The sequence below is a fragment of the Salmo salar genome, chromosome ssa20, assembly GCF_905237065.1.
Source record: "Salmo salar chromosome ssa20, Ssal_v3.1, whole genome shotgun sequence".
NCBI lineage: Eukaryota > Metazoa > Chordata > Actinopteri > Salmoniformes > Salmonidae > Salmo > Salmo salar.
In genome coordinates this window covers 71876137-71892191 of record NC_059461.1, presented here as the reverse complement: position 1 = coordinate 71892191, position 16055 = coordinate 71876137, and the positions used below count along the sequence as shown (strand labels likewise).

Below are 16055 nucleotides of genomic sequence, written 5' to 3'. Positions count from 1 at the left end.
CCAGACTACGGTTTGCAACTGCACATGGGGACAAAGATCATACTTTTTGGAGAAATGTCCTCTGGTCTGATGAAACAAAAATATAACTGTTTGGCCATAATGACCATTGTTATGTTTGGTGGAAAAAGGGGGACGCTTGCAAGCCGAAGAACACCATCCCAACCGTGAAGCACGGGGTGGCAGCATCATGTTGTGGGGGAGCTTTGCTGCAGGAGGGACTGGTGTACTTCACAAAGTAGATGGCATCATGAGGACGGAAAATTATGTAGATATATTAAAGTAACATCTCAAGACATCAGCCAGGAAGTTAACCTCTTGACGGTCGCCTAGGATAGGGGGCGCTACAGCGATTTTTGAAAAGAATTCGTGCCCATTTTAAACGGCCTCCTACTCAAACTCAGAAGCTAGGATATGCATATAATTAATACTTGTGGATAGAAAACACCCTAAAGTTTCTAAAACTGTTTGAATGGTGTCTGTGAGTATAACAGAACTCATATGGCAGTCAAAACCCCGAGACCGATCGTAACAGGATGTGGAATTCTGAATTGCGGACTCAACTTCATCACTTTGCCTATAAATCACACCGTGAGCAATGGTTCATTGAGCACTTCCTATTGCTTCCACTAGATGTCCCCAGTCTTTACAAAGTGGTTTGAGTCTCCTACTGTGAAAACTGACTGAATGAGACGCTGTGGAAAGTGGTCACATGAGGAGGGCCATCACCATTATGACGCCGGCGCCCCTGGCTACCCTCCCCTTTCAAAACGTTTTGAAAGACAATGCAATCGTCCCCCTTGAATCTTATTGGAGCTCTGGTTGAAAAAGGCCCTAAAGATTTATGTTATACAACGTTTGACATGTTTGAACGAACCTAAATAAAAAAAAAATGCATTTTATTGAAAGAGGAGTCCCGCGGCCGAAAAAGGATTCACTTTTTCGAACGAAAATACATTTGTTGTGGACCTGGGATTCCTGGAAGTGCTTTCTGATGAAGATAATCAAAGGTAAGGGATTATTGACAATAGTATACAAGAGTAGATTTGATATGCGATTGTTCCAAGCCTATTTTTCTGAGTATCGCATCCCCTTTTATCGCAAAGTGTGATTACCCAGTAAAGTTATTTTTAAATCTGGCATTACGGGTGCTTTCAAGAGATATTCATCTATAAATCTTAGAATGACAATATTACATTTTAAAAATGTTTTCGAATAGTAATTTAGTAAATTGTAGCGCTGTTTCACCGGATGCATTTGAGGGAAAATAGTTAGTCAACGTCACGCGCTGATGTAAAATGCTGTTTTTATATATAAATATGAACTTTATCGAACAAAAGAATGCATGTATTGTGTAACATGATGTCCTAGGAGTGTCATCTGATGAAGATTGTCAAAGGTAGTGCTGCATTTAGCTGTTTTTTGGTTATTTGTGATGCATGTTGTCATGACGTTGGCCTCTTTGAGTACAGGGAGGACAGTTGACCCCCTCCCCCCTTTGCACCATCCCCCAACCTTCCTTCCCCCACCCAGTCCCTGTGTGAAGGAGTGGTAAAATTCCAGGAGAGTCTCTGGCCACATGGCCCATAGAGAGACACAGGAAATTCTTCCAACTCACAGAATTGGGGAGCCAAGCGACATTTGTGTTCTGGAGAAGGTATGGAAGATTGGTGAAGAATCCAGCTACGAACTGGTCCGCTTGGTACAATTTTGTGATACTCAGAAGAGACAATATAGCCATATTACTATAAAACGGTTTATATAATAGCCTCAGCCTTGAGACTTGAATCCACATGGTTGTATAGAATGTATTAATAAGGATAAAGCTATTTGTAATACATTGAGATGCTATGTACTGATGCTAATGTGATAGAATTATATTTCTGTACCAAGCTTAACTCAGTCATCGGCACGCCCCCAGGGACACAGACAGGACCAGGTGTCATGTGACATGTTCACTATAAAACCATAGCCTGATCTACTTTCTTCAGACCCGGCCTCCACTCCATTGCGAGTTAGCCAATAGGTTTGACCATCCAAGTACTCTACTGAAAGTGAACTATACCACGTGGTTAACATTTAGACTATTGATACCGACAGAATAAGAACAAGTCTTTGATATTAATTATTAGTCTGCAGCTAAGTAAATTATATCATTGAACGCGAAGACCAACAAAACATCCATTCTATGACGACATTAATGAATTTCGCTTTGAAAGATCCATTCTAACCGAGAGAGAGAGAGAGAGAGAGAGAGAGAAAACTCTCAAACAGAACGACGCTCCAACAAGGATCCCGACGACACACTGAGCGTAAATATATATTGATTGCAATTGTTCCCGAATGAGTGAGCATTCAATTGTCAATTGTTAATATTAATGAACTCTGTGTACCTCCTCAGCTGAACAGTTTATGACCCTTTGTTAACAAGACACCAGCCATGCCTGTGTTAGCCCACTAGGGCACATTACTCTACCAATTCTTTGTGATGATAATTACTGTTTGTATACTTTGTGAATTACTTAGTTTAGTAAATAAATGATTTTAAGACAATTGATGTATGGATGACTCTTCGTAAAGACTGGGTTCGTGCAGATACAACAATTTACGACGTTTGGAATGAGACTGGACGCGAGGTAAAATACACCATTTAAACCAGAAGATAATGAGGGAAATAAGTATTTGAAATAAGTATTTGACCCCCTCTCAATCAGAAAGATTTCTGGATCCCAGGTGTCTTGAAAACAGGTAACGAGCTGAGATTAGGAGCACACTCTTAACCTGTTGGGTCTAGGGGGCAGCATTTGCACGTCTGGATAAAAAAAATGTACCCGATTTAATCTGGTTACTAATCCTACCCAGTAACTAGAATATGCATATACTTATTATATATGGATAGAAAACACTCTAAAGTTTCCAAAACTGTTTGAATGGTGTCTGTGAGTATAACAGAACTCATTTGGCAGGCAAAACCCTGAGACATTTTCTGACAGGAAGTGGATACCTGATGTGTTGTATTGACTTTAAACCTATCCCATTGAAAAACACAGGGGTTTAGGAATATTTTGGCACTTCCTATTGCTTCCACTAGATGTCACCAGCCTTTACAAAGTGTTTTGAGTCTTCTGGAGGGAGATCTGACCGAACAAGAGCCATGGAACGATGATGGCCCATTAGACACCTTGCGCGAGTTCATGTTGGGTACCCTCGTTCCAATACGTTATAAAAGAGTATGCATTCGTCCACCTTGAATATTATTCATGTTCTGGTTAAAAAAGGCCCTAATGATTTATGCTATACAACGTTTGACATGTTTGAACGAACGGAAATATTTTTTTCCCCTCGTTCATGACGAGAAGTCCGGCTGGCTTACATCATGTGCTAACGAGACGGAGATTTTTGGACATAAATGATGAGCTTTTTTGAACAAAACTACATTCGTTATGGACCTGTGATACCTGGAAGTGACATCTGATGAAGAGAATCAAAGGTAATGGATTATTTACATAGTATTTTCGATTTTAGATCTCCCCAACATGACGTCTAGTCTGTATCGCAACGCGTATTTTTCTGGGCGCAGTGCTCAGATTATTGCAAAGTGTGATTTCCCAGTAAGGTTATTTTTAAATCTGGCAAGTTGATTGCGTTCAAGAGATGTAAATCTATAATTCTTTAAATGACAATATAATATTTTACCAATGTTTTCTAATTTTAATTATTTAATTTGTTACGCTGACTTGACTGCCGGTTATTGGAGGGAAACGATTTCCTCAACATCAATGCCATAGTAAAACGCTGTTTTTGGATATAAATATGAACTTGATAGAACTAAAAATGCATGCATTGTCTAACATAATGTCCTAGGAGTGTCATCTGATGGAGATTGTAAAAGGTTAGTGCATCATTTTAGCTGGTTTTATGGTTTTGGTGACCCTGTCTTTGACTTGACAAAACATTACACACAACTCTTGTAAATGTACTGTCCTAACATACTCTAAATTTATGCTTTCGCCGTAAAACCTTTTTGAAATCGTAAAACGTGGTTAGATTAAGGAGATGTTTATCTTTCAAATGGTGTAACATAGTTGTATTTTTGAAAAATTTGAATTTTGACATTTATTTGGATTCAAATTTGCCGCTCTTGAAATGCACCTGCTGTTGATGGAGTGCACCACGGGTGGCACGCTAGCGTCCCACCTAGCCCCAAGAGGTTAAAGGGAGTGCTCCTAATCTCAGCTTGTTACCTGTATAAAAGACACCTGTACACAGAAGCAATCAATCAATCAGATTCCAAACTCTCCACCATGGCCAAGACCAAAGAGCTCTCCAAGGATGTCAGGGACAAGACTTTAGACCTACACAAGGCTGGAATGGGCTACAAGACCATCGCCAAGCAGCTTGGTGAGAAGGTGAATACAGTTGGTGCGATTATTCGCAAATGGAAGAAACACAAAAGAACTGTCAATCTCCCTCGGCCTGGGGCTCCATGCAAGATCTCACCTCGTGGAGTTGCAATGATCATGAGAACGGTGAGGAATCATCCCAGACCAACACGGGAGGATCTTGTCAATGATCTCAAGGCAGCTGGAACCATAGTCACCAAGAAAACAATTGGTAACACACTACGCCGTGAAGGACTGAAATCCTGCAGCGCCCGCAAGGTCCCCCTGCTCAAGAAAGCACATATACAAGCCCGTCTGAAGCTTGCCAATGAACATCTGAATGATTCAGAGGACAGCTGGGTGAAAGTGTTGAGGTCAGATGAGACCAAAATGGAGCTCTTTGGCATCAACTCAACTCGCTGTGTTTGGAGGAGGAGGAATGCTGCCTATGACACCAAGAACACCATCCCCACCGTCAAACATGGAGGTGGAAACATTATGCTGTGGGGGTGTTTTTCTGCTAAGGGGACAGGACAACTTCACCGCATCACAGGGACGATGGACGGGGCCATGTACCGTCAAATCTTGGGTGAGAACCTCCTTCCCTCAGCCAGGGCATTGAAAATGGGTCGTGGATGGGTATTCCAGCATGACAATGACCCAAAACACACGGCTAAGGCAACAAAGGAGTGGCTCAAGAAGAAGCACATTCAGGTCCTGGAGTGGCCTAGCCAGTCTCCAGATCTTAATCGCATAGAAAATCTGTAGAGGGAGCTGAAGGTTCGAGTTGCCAAATGTCAGCCTCGAAACCTTAATGACTTGGAGAAGATCTGCAAAGAGGAGTGGGACAAAATCCCTCCTGAGATGTGTGCAAACCTGGTGGCCAACTACAAGAAACATCTGACCTCTGTGATTGCCAACAAGGGTTTTGCCACCAAGTACTAAGTCATTTATGACATAAGTTTTTCTGGATTTTTTTGTTGTTATTCTGTCTCTCACTGTTCAAATAAACCTACCATTAAAATTATAGACTGATCATTTCTTTGTCAGTCGGCAAACGTACAAAATCAGCAGGGGATCAAATATTTTTTTCCCTCGATGTACTTCCAAAGTTGTGGCAAATTGGCTTAAGGACAACAAAGTCAAGGTATTGGAGTGGCCATCACAAAACCCTGACCTCAATCCCATAGAAAATGTGTGTGCCGAACTGAAAAAGCGTGTGCGAGCAAGGAGGCCTACAAACCTGACTCAGTTACACCAGCTCTGTCAGGAGGAATGGGCCAAAATTCACCCAACTTATTGTGGGAAGCTTGTGGAAGGCTACCCGAAACATTTGACCCAAGTTAAACAATTTAAAGGCAATGCTACTAAATACTAATTGAGTGTATGTAAAATTCTGACCCACTGGGAATGTGACGAAAGAAATAAAAGCTGAAATAAATCATTCTCTCTACTATTATTCTGACATTGGTGATCCTAACTGACCTAAGACAGGGAATTTTTACTAGTATTAAATGTCTGGAATTGTGAAAAACTGAGTTTAAATGTATTTGGCTAAGGTGTACAGTTGAAGTCGGAAGTTTACATACACCTTAGCCAAATACATTTAAACTTAGTTTTTCACAATTCCTGACATTTAATACTAGTAAAAATGTCCTGTCTTAGGTCAGTTAGGATTACCAATTTAATTTAAGAATGTGAAATGTCAGAATAATAGTAGAGAGAATGATTTATTTATTTATCAGAAGCTTCTAAAGCCATGACATAATTTTCTGGAATTTTACAAGCTGTTTAAAGGTACAGTCAACTTAGTGTATGTAAACTTCTGACCCACTGGAATTGTGATACAGTGAATTCTAAGTGAAATAATCTGTCTGTAAACAATTGTTGGAAAAATTACTTGTGTCATGCACAAAGTAGATGTCCTAACCAACTTGCCGAAAATATAGTTTGTTAACAAGAAATTTGTGGAGTGGTTGAAAAACGAGTTTCAATGACTCAAACCTAAGTGTATGTAAACTTCCGACTTCAACTGTATGTAAACTTCCGACTTCAACTGTAGGTATGCACATTAGCTTTGACAGTTTTTAACATCGGCGTTAAACTAGACATCTGGCCGATACCGATGTTGCCATTTTTAGCTAATATCGGCCGATTACGATATGTTCACCGATATATCGTGCATCCCTAGTAGCTAGTATCTATGACTACGTCCACCACTACCATGACCACTACAGGTGGCATGCACTAAAGTCAGACTGATACACAGTACAGGGATCAGGTACAACAGGAGGAACAGACATACGTGACAGAACGGTTGTATCTTTGTACATAAAAACACTCTACATCTAATAAAGACAGGATGGAAGGGAGAGAGAGAGAGAGAGAGAGAGAGAGAGAAAGAAAGAATGAGAGAGAAAGAAAGAAAGAAAGAAAGAAAGAAAAAAGAAAGAAAGAAAGAAAGAAAGAAAGAAAGAAAGAAAGAAAGAAAGAAAGAAAGAAAGAAAGAAAGAAAGAAAGAAAGAAAGAAAGAGAGTGAGAGCAGACAGAATATGCAAAGAGGAAGAAGAGATGAGAGAAGCTAGTTCAGAACGGAGAGGGAAGGATGGAGGGAGAAGAGGACATAGTCAGGAGGAGTGAGGGGGTAGTAGGGTGTGAACAAACCTTCTGGCAGGCAGGCAGAGTACACCCAGAGGAGTGTGTGAGGTGAGCAGAGAAGGAGTGTCCCAGTCAGGACCATAGGCTCTCTGCAAGGCCCAACCAAGTCAGAGACAGAAACAACTGGTCACATTCACCACCAATCACAAACTCCCATCTCTCTGTATGTCCTTTTACCTGTGTACCTCTAAGCACAAAGGGTTTTGAATTGGTTTCTTCTTCACTGTGTGTGTGTGTGTGTGTGTGTGCGTGCGTGCGTGCGTGCGTGCGTGCGTGCGTGCGTGCGTGTTTCCTTCACTATGTCTCTCACAGACATTTCCACTGTCTACCAACAGCACCTTTGGTTTGAGTTTGATCTACACTGCTGGTCTTCTGCACTAGACAACTTTGAAGCAGGCCATGTTCTATTAGAAGAGTGTGATCATCTATAAGAACATTCTGCTCCGGTTTAATAACTTCAAAACAGAAGAATCTGACATGAAATTGTTCCTGACTTTGCTTTGAGAGATTTATTGGTGAAAGGGGAAAATAATATCATGAAACCTTAATCTAGATAAAGAACGGCATCATAGATCTGAGGATTGCGGGTGGATCAAATGTGTATTTCTAGTCTTAAACACTATTGTTTTCTAGCAGCAGATCCAACTAATTAGCAGGTCCAACATCCCTACACCCCTATAGCACTGCTCCCTCTATCAGATGAAATAATATTTAATCTAGACCATGATGCCCTAGGGCACGTCAGGAGGAGGCTGGGTAGGCCTGGGGGACCCCTGGGGGGCTAAGAGGGGGTATCCTGTACTGGCACGCGTGTGTTTGATGGGTAATGTGTTAACATCTTCCTCAGGTTTCACTGCCTTGTCACCCTCTCCTTTTTTCAATTGCAATTCAAAACCCATGTCTATAGTTAAGTATTGAATATTGTGATAGCTTATGTTTCAGATTAGGTCAAATTATCTTTTGTATAAATAAATAATCTGTCATAACAACAGCCTAACAGGATCCCATACAGGGTCCTTTGTAACCTACGGGTGCTCTGTGAACAGAACCAGTTGAATGGAACAGATGTGCTTCAAGGACCTACACATGCAAACATCTGCTGAATCACTTCAAAAAATTCAAACACATGACTGTCTTGTTCTTGATAATGAGTGAGTTACAGTAACTATGACAACACAGAACAATACAGAACCTGAGCCAATTTCAGGAGGGCTCAGCCATTAGTATGTCATTATTACTGTGAGAGCCATCCTTTAGCATCACATAAAAATGAGTTAGCATGGTGGCTAAGCTACCCAGCTACAAGTCTATATAAAAATTCCATCTGCTCAATCACTTCAGACAATATCTATGCAGAGGGGAGTGGGTAAACTCATGTCTCTTGGTAGTAAGTACTAGATGAAGTTGCAGGGAAAGGTCAAGTCTAAATGTCAGCCCTGTGGGCCCTGTTGGTCCCTGGTCTTCCCTTCTGGTTCTCCGTGAGCATGATAGAGTGACAGAATCATCCAGGAGACAGTCAGTGGAAGAGCTGGAGCAACATACTGTACTGTAGCCAAGGGCTAGCTCTGTTACTGGCTCTCTGCCTCGCCAAGCTCAGCTCAGCTGTTTTGCCAAGGCCAGCCCTGCACTAACTTGGATTAACCCAGTCTAGTCTAACCATAGCCTTTATACTTGCCCCGGTCCTCATCCCCCATACCCACCTCGGTCATAAGGCATCAAAGTGAGGTCTCTGCTTTGATTTCTCATATCAGGTACATGTGTGTGTGTGTGTGTGTGTGTGTGTGTGTGTGTGTGTGTGTGTGTGTGTGTGTGTGTGTGTGTGTGTGTGTGTGTGTGTGTGTGTGTGTGTGTGTGTGTGTGTGTGTGTGTGTGTGTGTGTGTGTGTGTGTGTGTGTGTGTGTGTGTGTGTGTGTGTGTGTGTGTGGTGTGTGTTAGGCTGAACCTCCAAGCCTAACTGTAAGGGGCCAGGCTTTCTGACAGCCAATTAGAGTGCCCGATCATTTTCCCTCGCAGCCAAAATGCCATCTGTCAATTCCAGCCCCACCGCTTGTTTTTCTCCAGTGTTTATTTACCTTTATATTTCTGTGTCTGTGGACAAAATCAGTGTGATTGATTAAGCTATCGTACTAGCCAATCAACGGCCAGGGAATAAAAAACGTCAACAAGTGAACCAATTCAAGCGGAACCTTTTATCCAAAGCGACTTACAGTCACGTATGCATCCATTTTATATATGGGTGGTCGCAGGAATTGAACCCACTACCCTGGCGTTACAAGCGCCATGCTCTACCAACTGAGCTACAAGTTGGTAGAGCGTGGCACTACAAAGAATCTGGACTCTCATGATGCTGGCTTGGTTATTCAGAGACTGGATGGTCTTATTCCTATAAGCGAGCTGTATCCCAACTTGAGATTCGTGTGGAACTAAGACATTTGAGTAAACTCATCGATATCAATAGGACATTTGCACAAAAGTTTCAAATGCACATGCTGATTTCAAGTTAGGAGCCTTCTCTGATAGAGGTGTATGAGTGATATGACCAACACATGAGAAATCAACATCCTGCTCCCTGGATTTGCAGTCACATATTGTACTGTGGAGGTACATTACAGTAGGTAGTATTCCTACCTATCAAACACAGAGCTGGCAGGTATAGTAGCTCTGTAACAAGGCAACTAAAGACTGCTACCCTGGTCCTATCCTCATCCTCTGTCTATTCTAGCCAGTGCAGAGGCAAGTGAGGAGAGAAGGGGAGTTTAGCACCGTCCTTCTATCCTCTCTTGTCTATGAAGCGTGTGTGTGTGTGTGTGTGTGTGTGTGTGTGTGTGTGTGTGTGTGTGTGTGTGTGTGTGTGTGTGTGTGTGTGTGTGTGTATGCAGCAGGTGAGAGAGGAGTTATCGGCGGCCAGTGAGAACAGAGCATGGAGCGCAGCAGTAGCCACACAGAATACCGACAGAGCGTTTACCTGCCCCTGCGTTCTGCTGGTATGCCATGTAGCCACCTCTTCCACGGGCCCCCCTACCTGAGCCACGCACTGCCGCCACTGCCGCTGCTGCCACCGGTCCATAAGCCGTCGCTGGGAAGCCTGGGGGACAGAGGGGGACAAGGCATCAGTGTGTGTGGGAGAGAGAGAGTGTGTGTGTGGAGGGGTCAGATTGTGTGAAAGAGATTGAGTGTGTGTGTGACTGTGTGTGTACGGGGAGTAGGGTTGTGTGAGAGAGAGTGACTGTTTTTATCTGCGTGTATGGGTTGGGGGTTGGCTCGTGTGAGAGAGAGTGACTGTGAGTGTGTGTTAGCGTGTGTATCTCTCTATATGCCCAGTAACTGGGATTAGTTTTGGATTAGCAAGTAACATTGCTTTCTAACATGAGGAAAAGACGAGTGAGGGAATCTTCTAGTTGGCAAGCTGTATCAGGTTTTGGGACCAGTCTTCCAGATCCTCAAGAACAGGAAATAAAGGGTTAACTTGGAAACATAACCAACATCATGCACCATGAAGACCGATATGGACATTTGGAACACGCTCGCACACTTTGTAGTCCACTTAAGTCATTTATCTCGCTGGCTCCGTGCGCTCTGTGCAGAGGAAGGTAGGAGGGAGGGAAAGAGAAAGCCGTAAAGTCGGGAGAGCGAATCAGCCGCAGTTGTCAGCCGGCGAGGTTTATGCCTTGGAACTCAACCAATCAGAGGGATAATTTGGTCTCCAGGCAGCGTGAACGGCTGTTGCAGCCCCGGCGGACCACTGGGCCTGGGGAACGAGGGAGGAACAGGGGGATGGAGGGATGATTTGTGGAAGAAAGGTGACTCTGGGTAAACTTGGCATTATTATGGGTCTGGGCATCTGAGATTCATCGCTTGGTTCTGAGCGCCCTTTGGGTGGAGGTTGGCTGGGACAGGAGGACACAGGTTGAGGAGATTCTAGATAGAGGAGAGGAGAGTGTGCATATTTAAATGTTCCTTGCTTTAAAGTGTTACAGCATTGTTCCCAATATTCATAATACAATGAGGCTCAATTGTCTGTGGCTTGAAAGCACACAAGTATTTTTCTGCTCTTCATTATCTCCTTCCCTGTCAATTATCTAACTTGCCAACGAATACAACAAAGAAGACGTCTCCACAGCATTCTACAAAGATCCTTACATGCAGTATGCACTCAGTTAAACAATGCATAGGCCAGTCAATAGGTAGACTGTGGACAATAGCCTTTTAATGTACATCTTTGTGGTTACCTATTCTTTCAACATATTCACACAAAGAAGAGGGAGTTGCAGTTGGCCAACTATTCAGCTACTGTTTAGGCTTTGATAAGCAACGGTAACCAGTAAAGTGGTTCGCTTTGTCAGAAATACAGTTGTAGCCTTTGATAATAAAGGGATTGGTAAAGGGTTTTTGGGAAAGTTGAGCATGAACATGGCTGAGAGCTGCTGTGTCTGTGTGTGTGTGTGCGAGTGAGTGAGTGAGTGAGTGAGTGAGTGAGTGAGTGAGTGAGTGAGTGAGTGAGTGAGTGAGTGAGTGAGTGAGTGAGTGAGTGAGTGAGTGAGAGAGAGAGAGAGAGAGAGAGAGAGAGAGAGAGAGAGAGAGAGAGAGAGAGAGAGAGAGAGAGAGAGAGAGAAATAGTGAGACCGAGAGAGAGAGAGAGAGAGAGAAATAGTGAGACCGAGAGAGAGAAATAGTGAGACCGAGAGAGAGTGGGTGAGTGGGTGAGTGAGTGAGAGAGAGAGAGAAAGAGTGAGTGAGAGAGAGAGAGAGAGAGAGAGAGAGAGACAGAGAAAGAGTGAGTGTGTGAGAAAGAGTGAGACAGAGAGAGAGTGAGTGTGTGAGAAAGAGAGAGAGAGAGAGAAAGAGTGAGTGTGTGTGAGAGAGAGAGAGAGAGAAAGAGTGAGTGTGTGAGAGAGAGAGAGAGAGAGAGAGAGAAAGAGTGAGTGTGTGAGAGAGAGAGAGAGAGAGAGAGAGAGAGAGAGAGAGAGAGCACAGAGCAAGCGAACACGGACCAGCTCCAGAGTGTGTGTACTCGCCGGTCGAGGGTCTGTGACTTTGACTTGGTCTACAGTGTTCAAACATCATAATTAAATATCATCATTATAGAGGGAGACAATGAAAGACCCAGCGACGAGGACTCAGTCAGTCAGTGGTTAGTTATTATGATATAAATATAATTACAGACCATCTCTCTCACTAATTAAAACATCTTTGGCTGCAGAGGGCTATTCATGATAAAGGGCCCAGACACAATGGAGCAGTGACATTGGCAGATAGTTGCCATCAGATAGGAGGGATGCCATGTAATTCACTCTCTCTCCGCTTCTTTCTCTTCTCTCTTATTAAACAAAGCCAGTCCCCATCCTGTTCTATTAGGGGACTTCATAACCTCTGATGTGGTGCTAATATATAATCAACAAATTGGAATTTAGGACAAGATTAAGTCTGAACAAAGGCCTGAGTTGACGTGTAATATTGAGAGGGGAGACGCCAGTGCGCATATGATCGGACAGTGAGCTGTCCGCGGGAGGAAGTTATTGAGCGATGTGGTGCCCTTGACTTGAGGCAGGCCCACTCATTAGACCCGTCCACAAATGGCCACCAGGAGAAAGGGCAGAGAGAAGAAGACGAAAGCAATGAGTGGAAACGAGGTGCTAGCCAGGGAGAAGAGAAAACAGAGAGCAGGTGGAGGTAAGTGGGCCTGAATGCTGTGCTCTGAGGGGCTGTGTTGAGGGGTGCTGGGGGTTAAGAGGAACACTGTGGTGTCCAGGATGAGGTGGTTCCCCTACTACAGGGACATTCCATGTGTAAGGGCCTGGAGGTCAATGTGGAGGAGGACCATGCCGAGAGAGAGAGAGAGAGAGAGAGAGAGACTGGCTGGTAGATAAGGTCATAATGAACAGAAATATAGCTCTTCTTTCTTTCTTCCTGTGGCAGCACAGTTGGGTAGGATTGGACAAGTATGCTTTTCACACTGTGTTCATATTGAGCTTGGATTCTCAAAGGCATACAAATGATTTGCTATCTGCCCTCCAATTTCCTCAGACATCAAGCCAAACATTTCACAACAAATGCCAAATATTTCACGAGACAAAAAATCTTTGTTTCTCCTTCACTGCCAACGTTGCGACTCGGCACCCTGTAGCCTCTGTGTTCCAAAGTTGGCGTTCGATGGGCAAAGTTGTTGAGAGAGATAAGGTGTTGGGGATTAGCTGGGTTAATTAATAGATCTTAGGGCAGCTGTGGAGGTTCATTGTTTTGTATTCACAGACTGCGGAGACGCCGCCCAGGAGAACCTCAGCGACATTAAATCAATTTCATGGCTCCGTTATTACTGGAGAGATAAAGCCAATATTTAGCTCGTAGTTTCTGCAGGTTTCTATATATTTAGCTGGTAGTTTCTACAGGTTTCTATATATTTAGCTGGTAGTTTCTACAGGTTTCTATATATTTAGCTGGTAGTTTCTACAGGTTTCTATATAATTAGCTGGTAGTTTCTGCAGGTTTCTATATATTAAGCTGGTAGTTTCTGCAGGTTTCTATATATTTAGCTGGTAGTTTCTGCAGGTTTCTATATATTTAGCTGGTAGTTTCTGCAGGTTTCTATTTATTTAGCTGGTAGTTTCTACAGGTTTCTATATATTTAGCTGGTAGTTTCTACAGGTTTCTATATATTTAGCTGGTAGTTTCTGCAGGTGTCTATATATTTAGCTGGTAGTTTCTGCAGGTTTCTATATATTTAGCTGGTAGTTTCTGCAGGTTTCTATATATTTAGCTGGTAGTTTCTGCAGGTTTCTATATAATTAGCTGGTAGTTTCTGCAGGTTTCTATATATTTAGCTGGTAGTTTCTACAGGTTTCTATATAATTAGCTGGTAGTTTCTGCAGGTTTCTATATATTTAGCTGGTAGTTTCTGCAGGTTTCTATATATTTAGCTGGTAGTTTATGCAGGTTTCTATATATTTAGCTGGTAGTTTCTGCAGGTTTCTATATATTTAGCTGGTAGTTTCTGCAGGTTTCTATATATTTAGCTGGTAGTTTCTACAGGTTTCTATATATTTAGCTGGTAGTTTCTGCAGGTTTCTATATATTTAGCTAGTAGTTTCTACAGGTTTATATTTATTTAGCTGGTAGTTTCTGCAGGTTTCTATATATTTAGCTGGTAGTTTCTGCAGGTTTCTATATATTTAGCTGGTAGTTTCTGCAGGTTTCTATATATTTAGCTGGTAGTTTCTGCAGGTTTCTATATATTTAGCTGGTAGTTTCTGCAGGTTTCTATATATTTAGCTGGTAGTTTCTGCAGGTTTCTATATATTTAGCTGGTAGTTTCTGCAGGTTTCTATATATTTAGCTGGTAGTTTCTGCAGGTTTATATTTATTTAGCTGGTAGTTTCTACAGGTTTCTATATATTTAGCTGGTAGTTTCTACAGGTTTCTATATATTTAGCTGGTAGTTTCTGCAGGTGTCTATATATTTAGCTGGTAGTTTCTACAGGTTTCTATATATTTAGCTGGTAGTTTCTGCAGGTTTCTATATATTTAGCTGGTAGTTTCTGCAGGTTTCTATATATTTAGCTGGTAGTTTCTGCAGGTTTCTATATATTTAGCTGGTAGTTTCTACAGGTTTCTATATAATTAGCTGGTAGTTTCTGCAGGTTTCTATATATTTAGCTGGTAGTTTCTACAGGTTTCTATATATTTAGCTGGTAGTTTCTGCAGGTTTCTATATATTTAGCTAGTAGTTTCTGCAGGTTTCTATATATTTAGCTAGTAGTTTATGCAGGTTTCTATATATTTAGCTGGTAGTTTCTACAGGTTTCTATATATTTAGCTGGTAGTTTCTGCAGGTTTCTATATATTTAGCTGGTAGTTTCTACAGGTTTCTATATATTTAGCTCGTAGTTTCTGCAGGTTTCTATATATTTAGCTGGTAGTTTCTACAGGTTTCTATATATTTAGCTGGTAGTTTCTGCAGGTTTCTATATATTTAGCTAGTAGTTTCTACAGGTTTATATTTATTTAGCTGGTAGTTTCTGCAGGTTTCTATATATTTAGCTGGTAGTTTCTGCAGGTTTCTATATATTTAGCTGGTAGTTTCTGCAGGTTTCTATATATTGAGCTGGTAGTTTCTGCAGGTTTCTATATATTTAGCTGGTAGTTTCTGCAGGTTTCTATATATTTAGCTGGTAGTTTCTGCAGGTTTCTATATATTTAGCTGGTAGTTTCTGCAGGTTTATATTTATTTAGCTGGTAGTTTCTGCAGGTTTCTATATATATTTAGCTGGTAGTTTCTACAGGTTTCTATATATTTAGCTGGTAGTTTCTGCAGGTTTCTATATATTTAGCTGGTAGTTTCTGCAGGTTTCTATATAATTAGCTGGTAGTTTCTGCAGGTTTCTATATATTTTGCTGCTAGTTTCTGCAGGTTTCTATATATTTAGCTGGTAGTTTATGCAGGTTTCTATATATTTAGCTGCTAGTTTCTACAGGTTTCTATATATTTAGCTGGTAGTTTCTGCAGGTTTCTATATATTTAGCTGGTAGTTTCTGCAGGTTTCTATATAATTAGCTGGTAGTTTCTGCAGGTTTCTATATATTTTGCTGCTAGTTTCTGCAGGTTTCTATATATTTAGCTGGTAGTTTCTGCAGGTTTCTATATATTTAGCTGGTAGTTTCTACAGGTTTCTATATATTTAGCTGGTAGTTTCTACAGGTTTCTATATATTTAGCTGGTAGTTTCTGTAGGTTTCTATTTATTTAGCTGGTAGTTTCTACAGGTTTCTATATATTTAGCTGGTAGTTTCTACAGGTTTCTATATATTTAGCTGGTAGTTTCTACAGGTTTCTATATATTTAGCTGGTAGTTTCTGCAGGTTTCTATATATTTAGCTGGTAGTTTCTGCAGGTTTCTATATATTTAGCTGGTAGTTTCTGCAGGTTTATTATATTTAGCTGGTAGTTTCTGCAGGTTTCTATATATTTAGCTGGTAGTTTCTACAGGTTTCTATATATTAAGCTGGTAGTTTCTGCAGGTTTCTA

The 16055-nt window shown here is 41.7% G+C and overlaps 1 protein-coding gene across 9 annotated transcripts in view; it reads right to left on the bottom strand.

Annotated features, from left to right (window-relative positions):
- LOC106581265 (RNA-binding protein Musashi homolog 2) overlaps positions 1-16055 on the bottom strand; it is a 403525-nt gene that overhangs the window by 28928 nt on the left and 358542 nt on the right. For 5 of the 9 annotated variants that reach the window (XM_045703896.1, XM_045703895.1, XM_045703899.1 and 2 more), the window contains exon 11: positions 10003-10122. In XM_045703896.1, the coding sequence (XP_045559852.1) occupies positions 10003-10122 (120 nt within the window). The remainder of the gene's footprint in view (positions 1-10002; positions 10123-16055) is intronic. The other 4 variants (XM_045703898.1, XM_045703897.1, XM_045703901.1 and 1 more) reach the window with 1 other exon arrangement.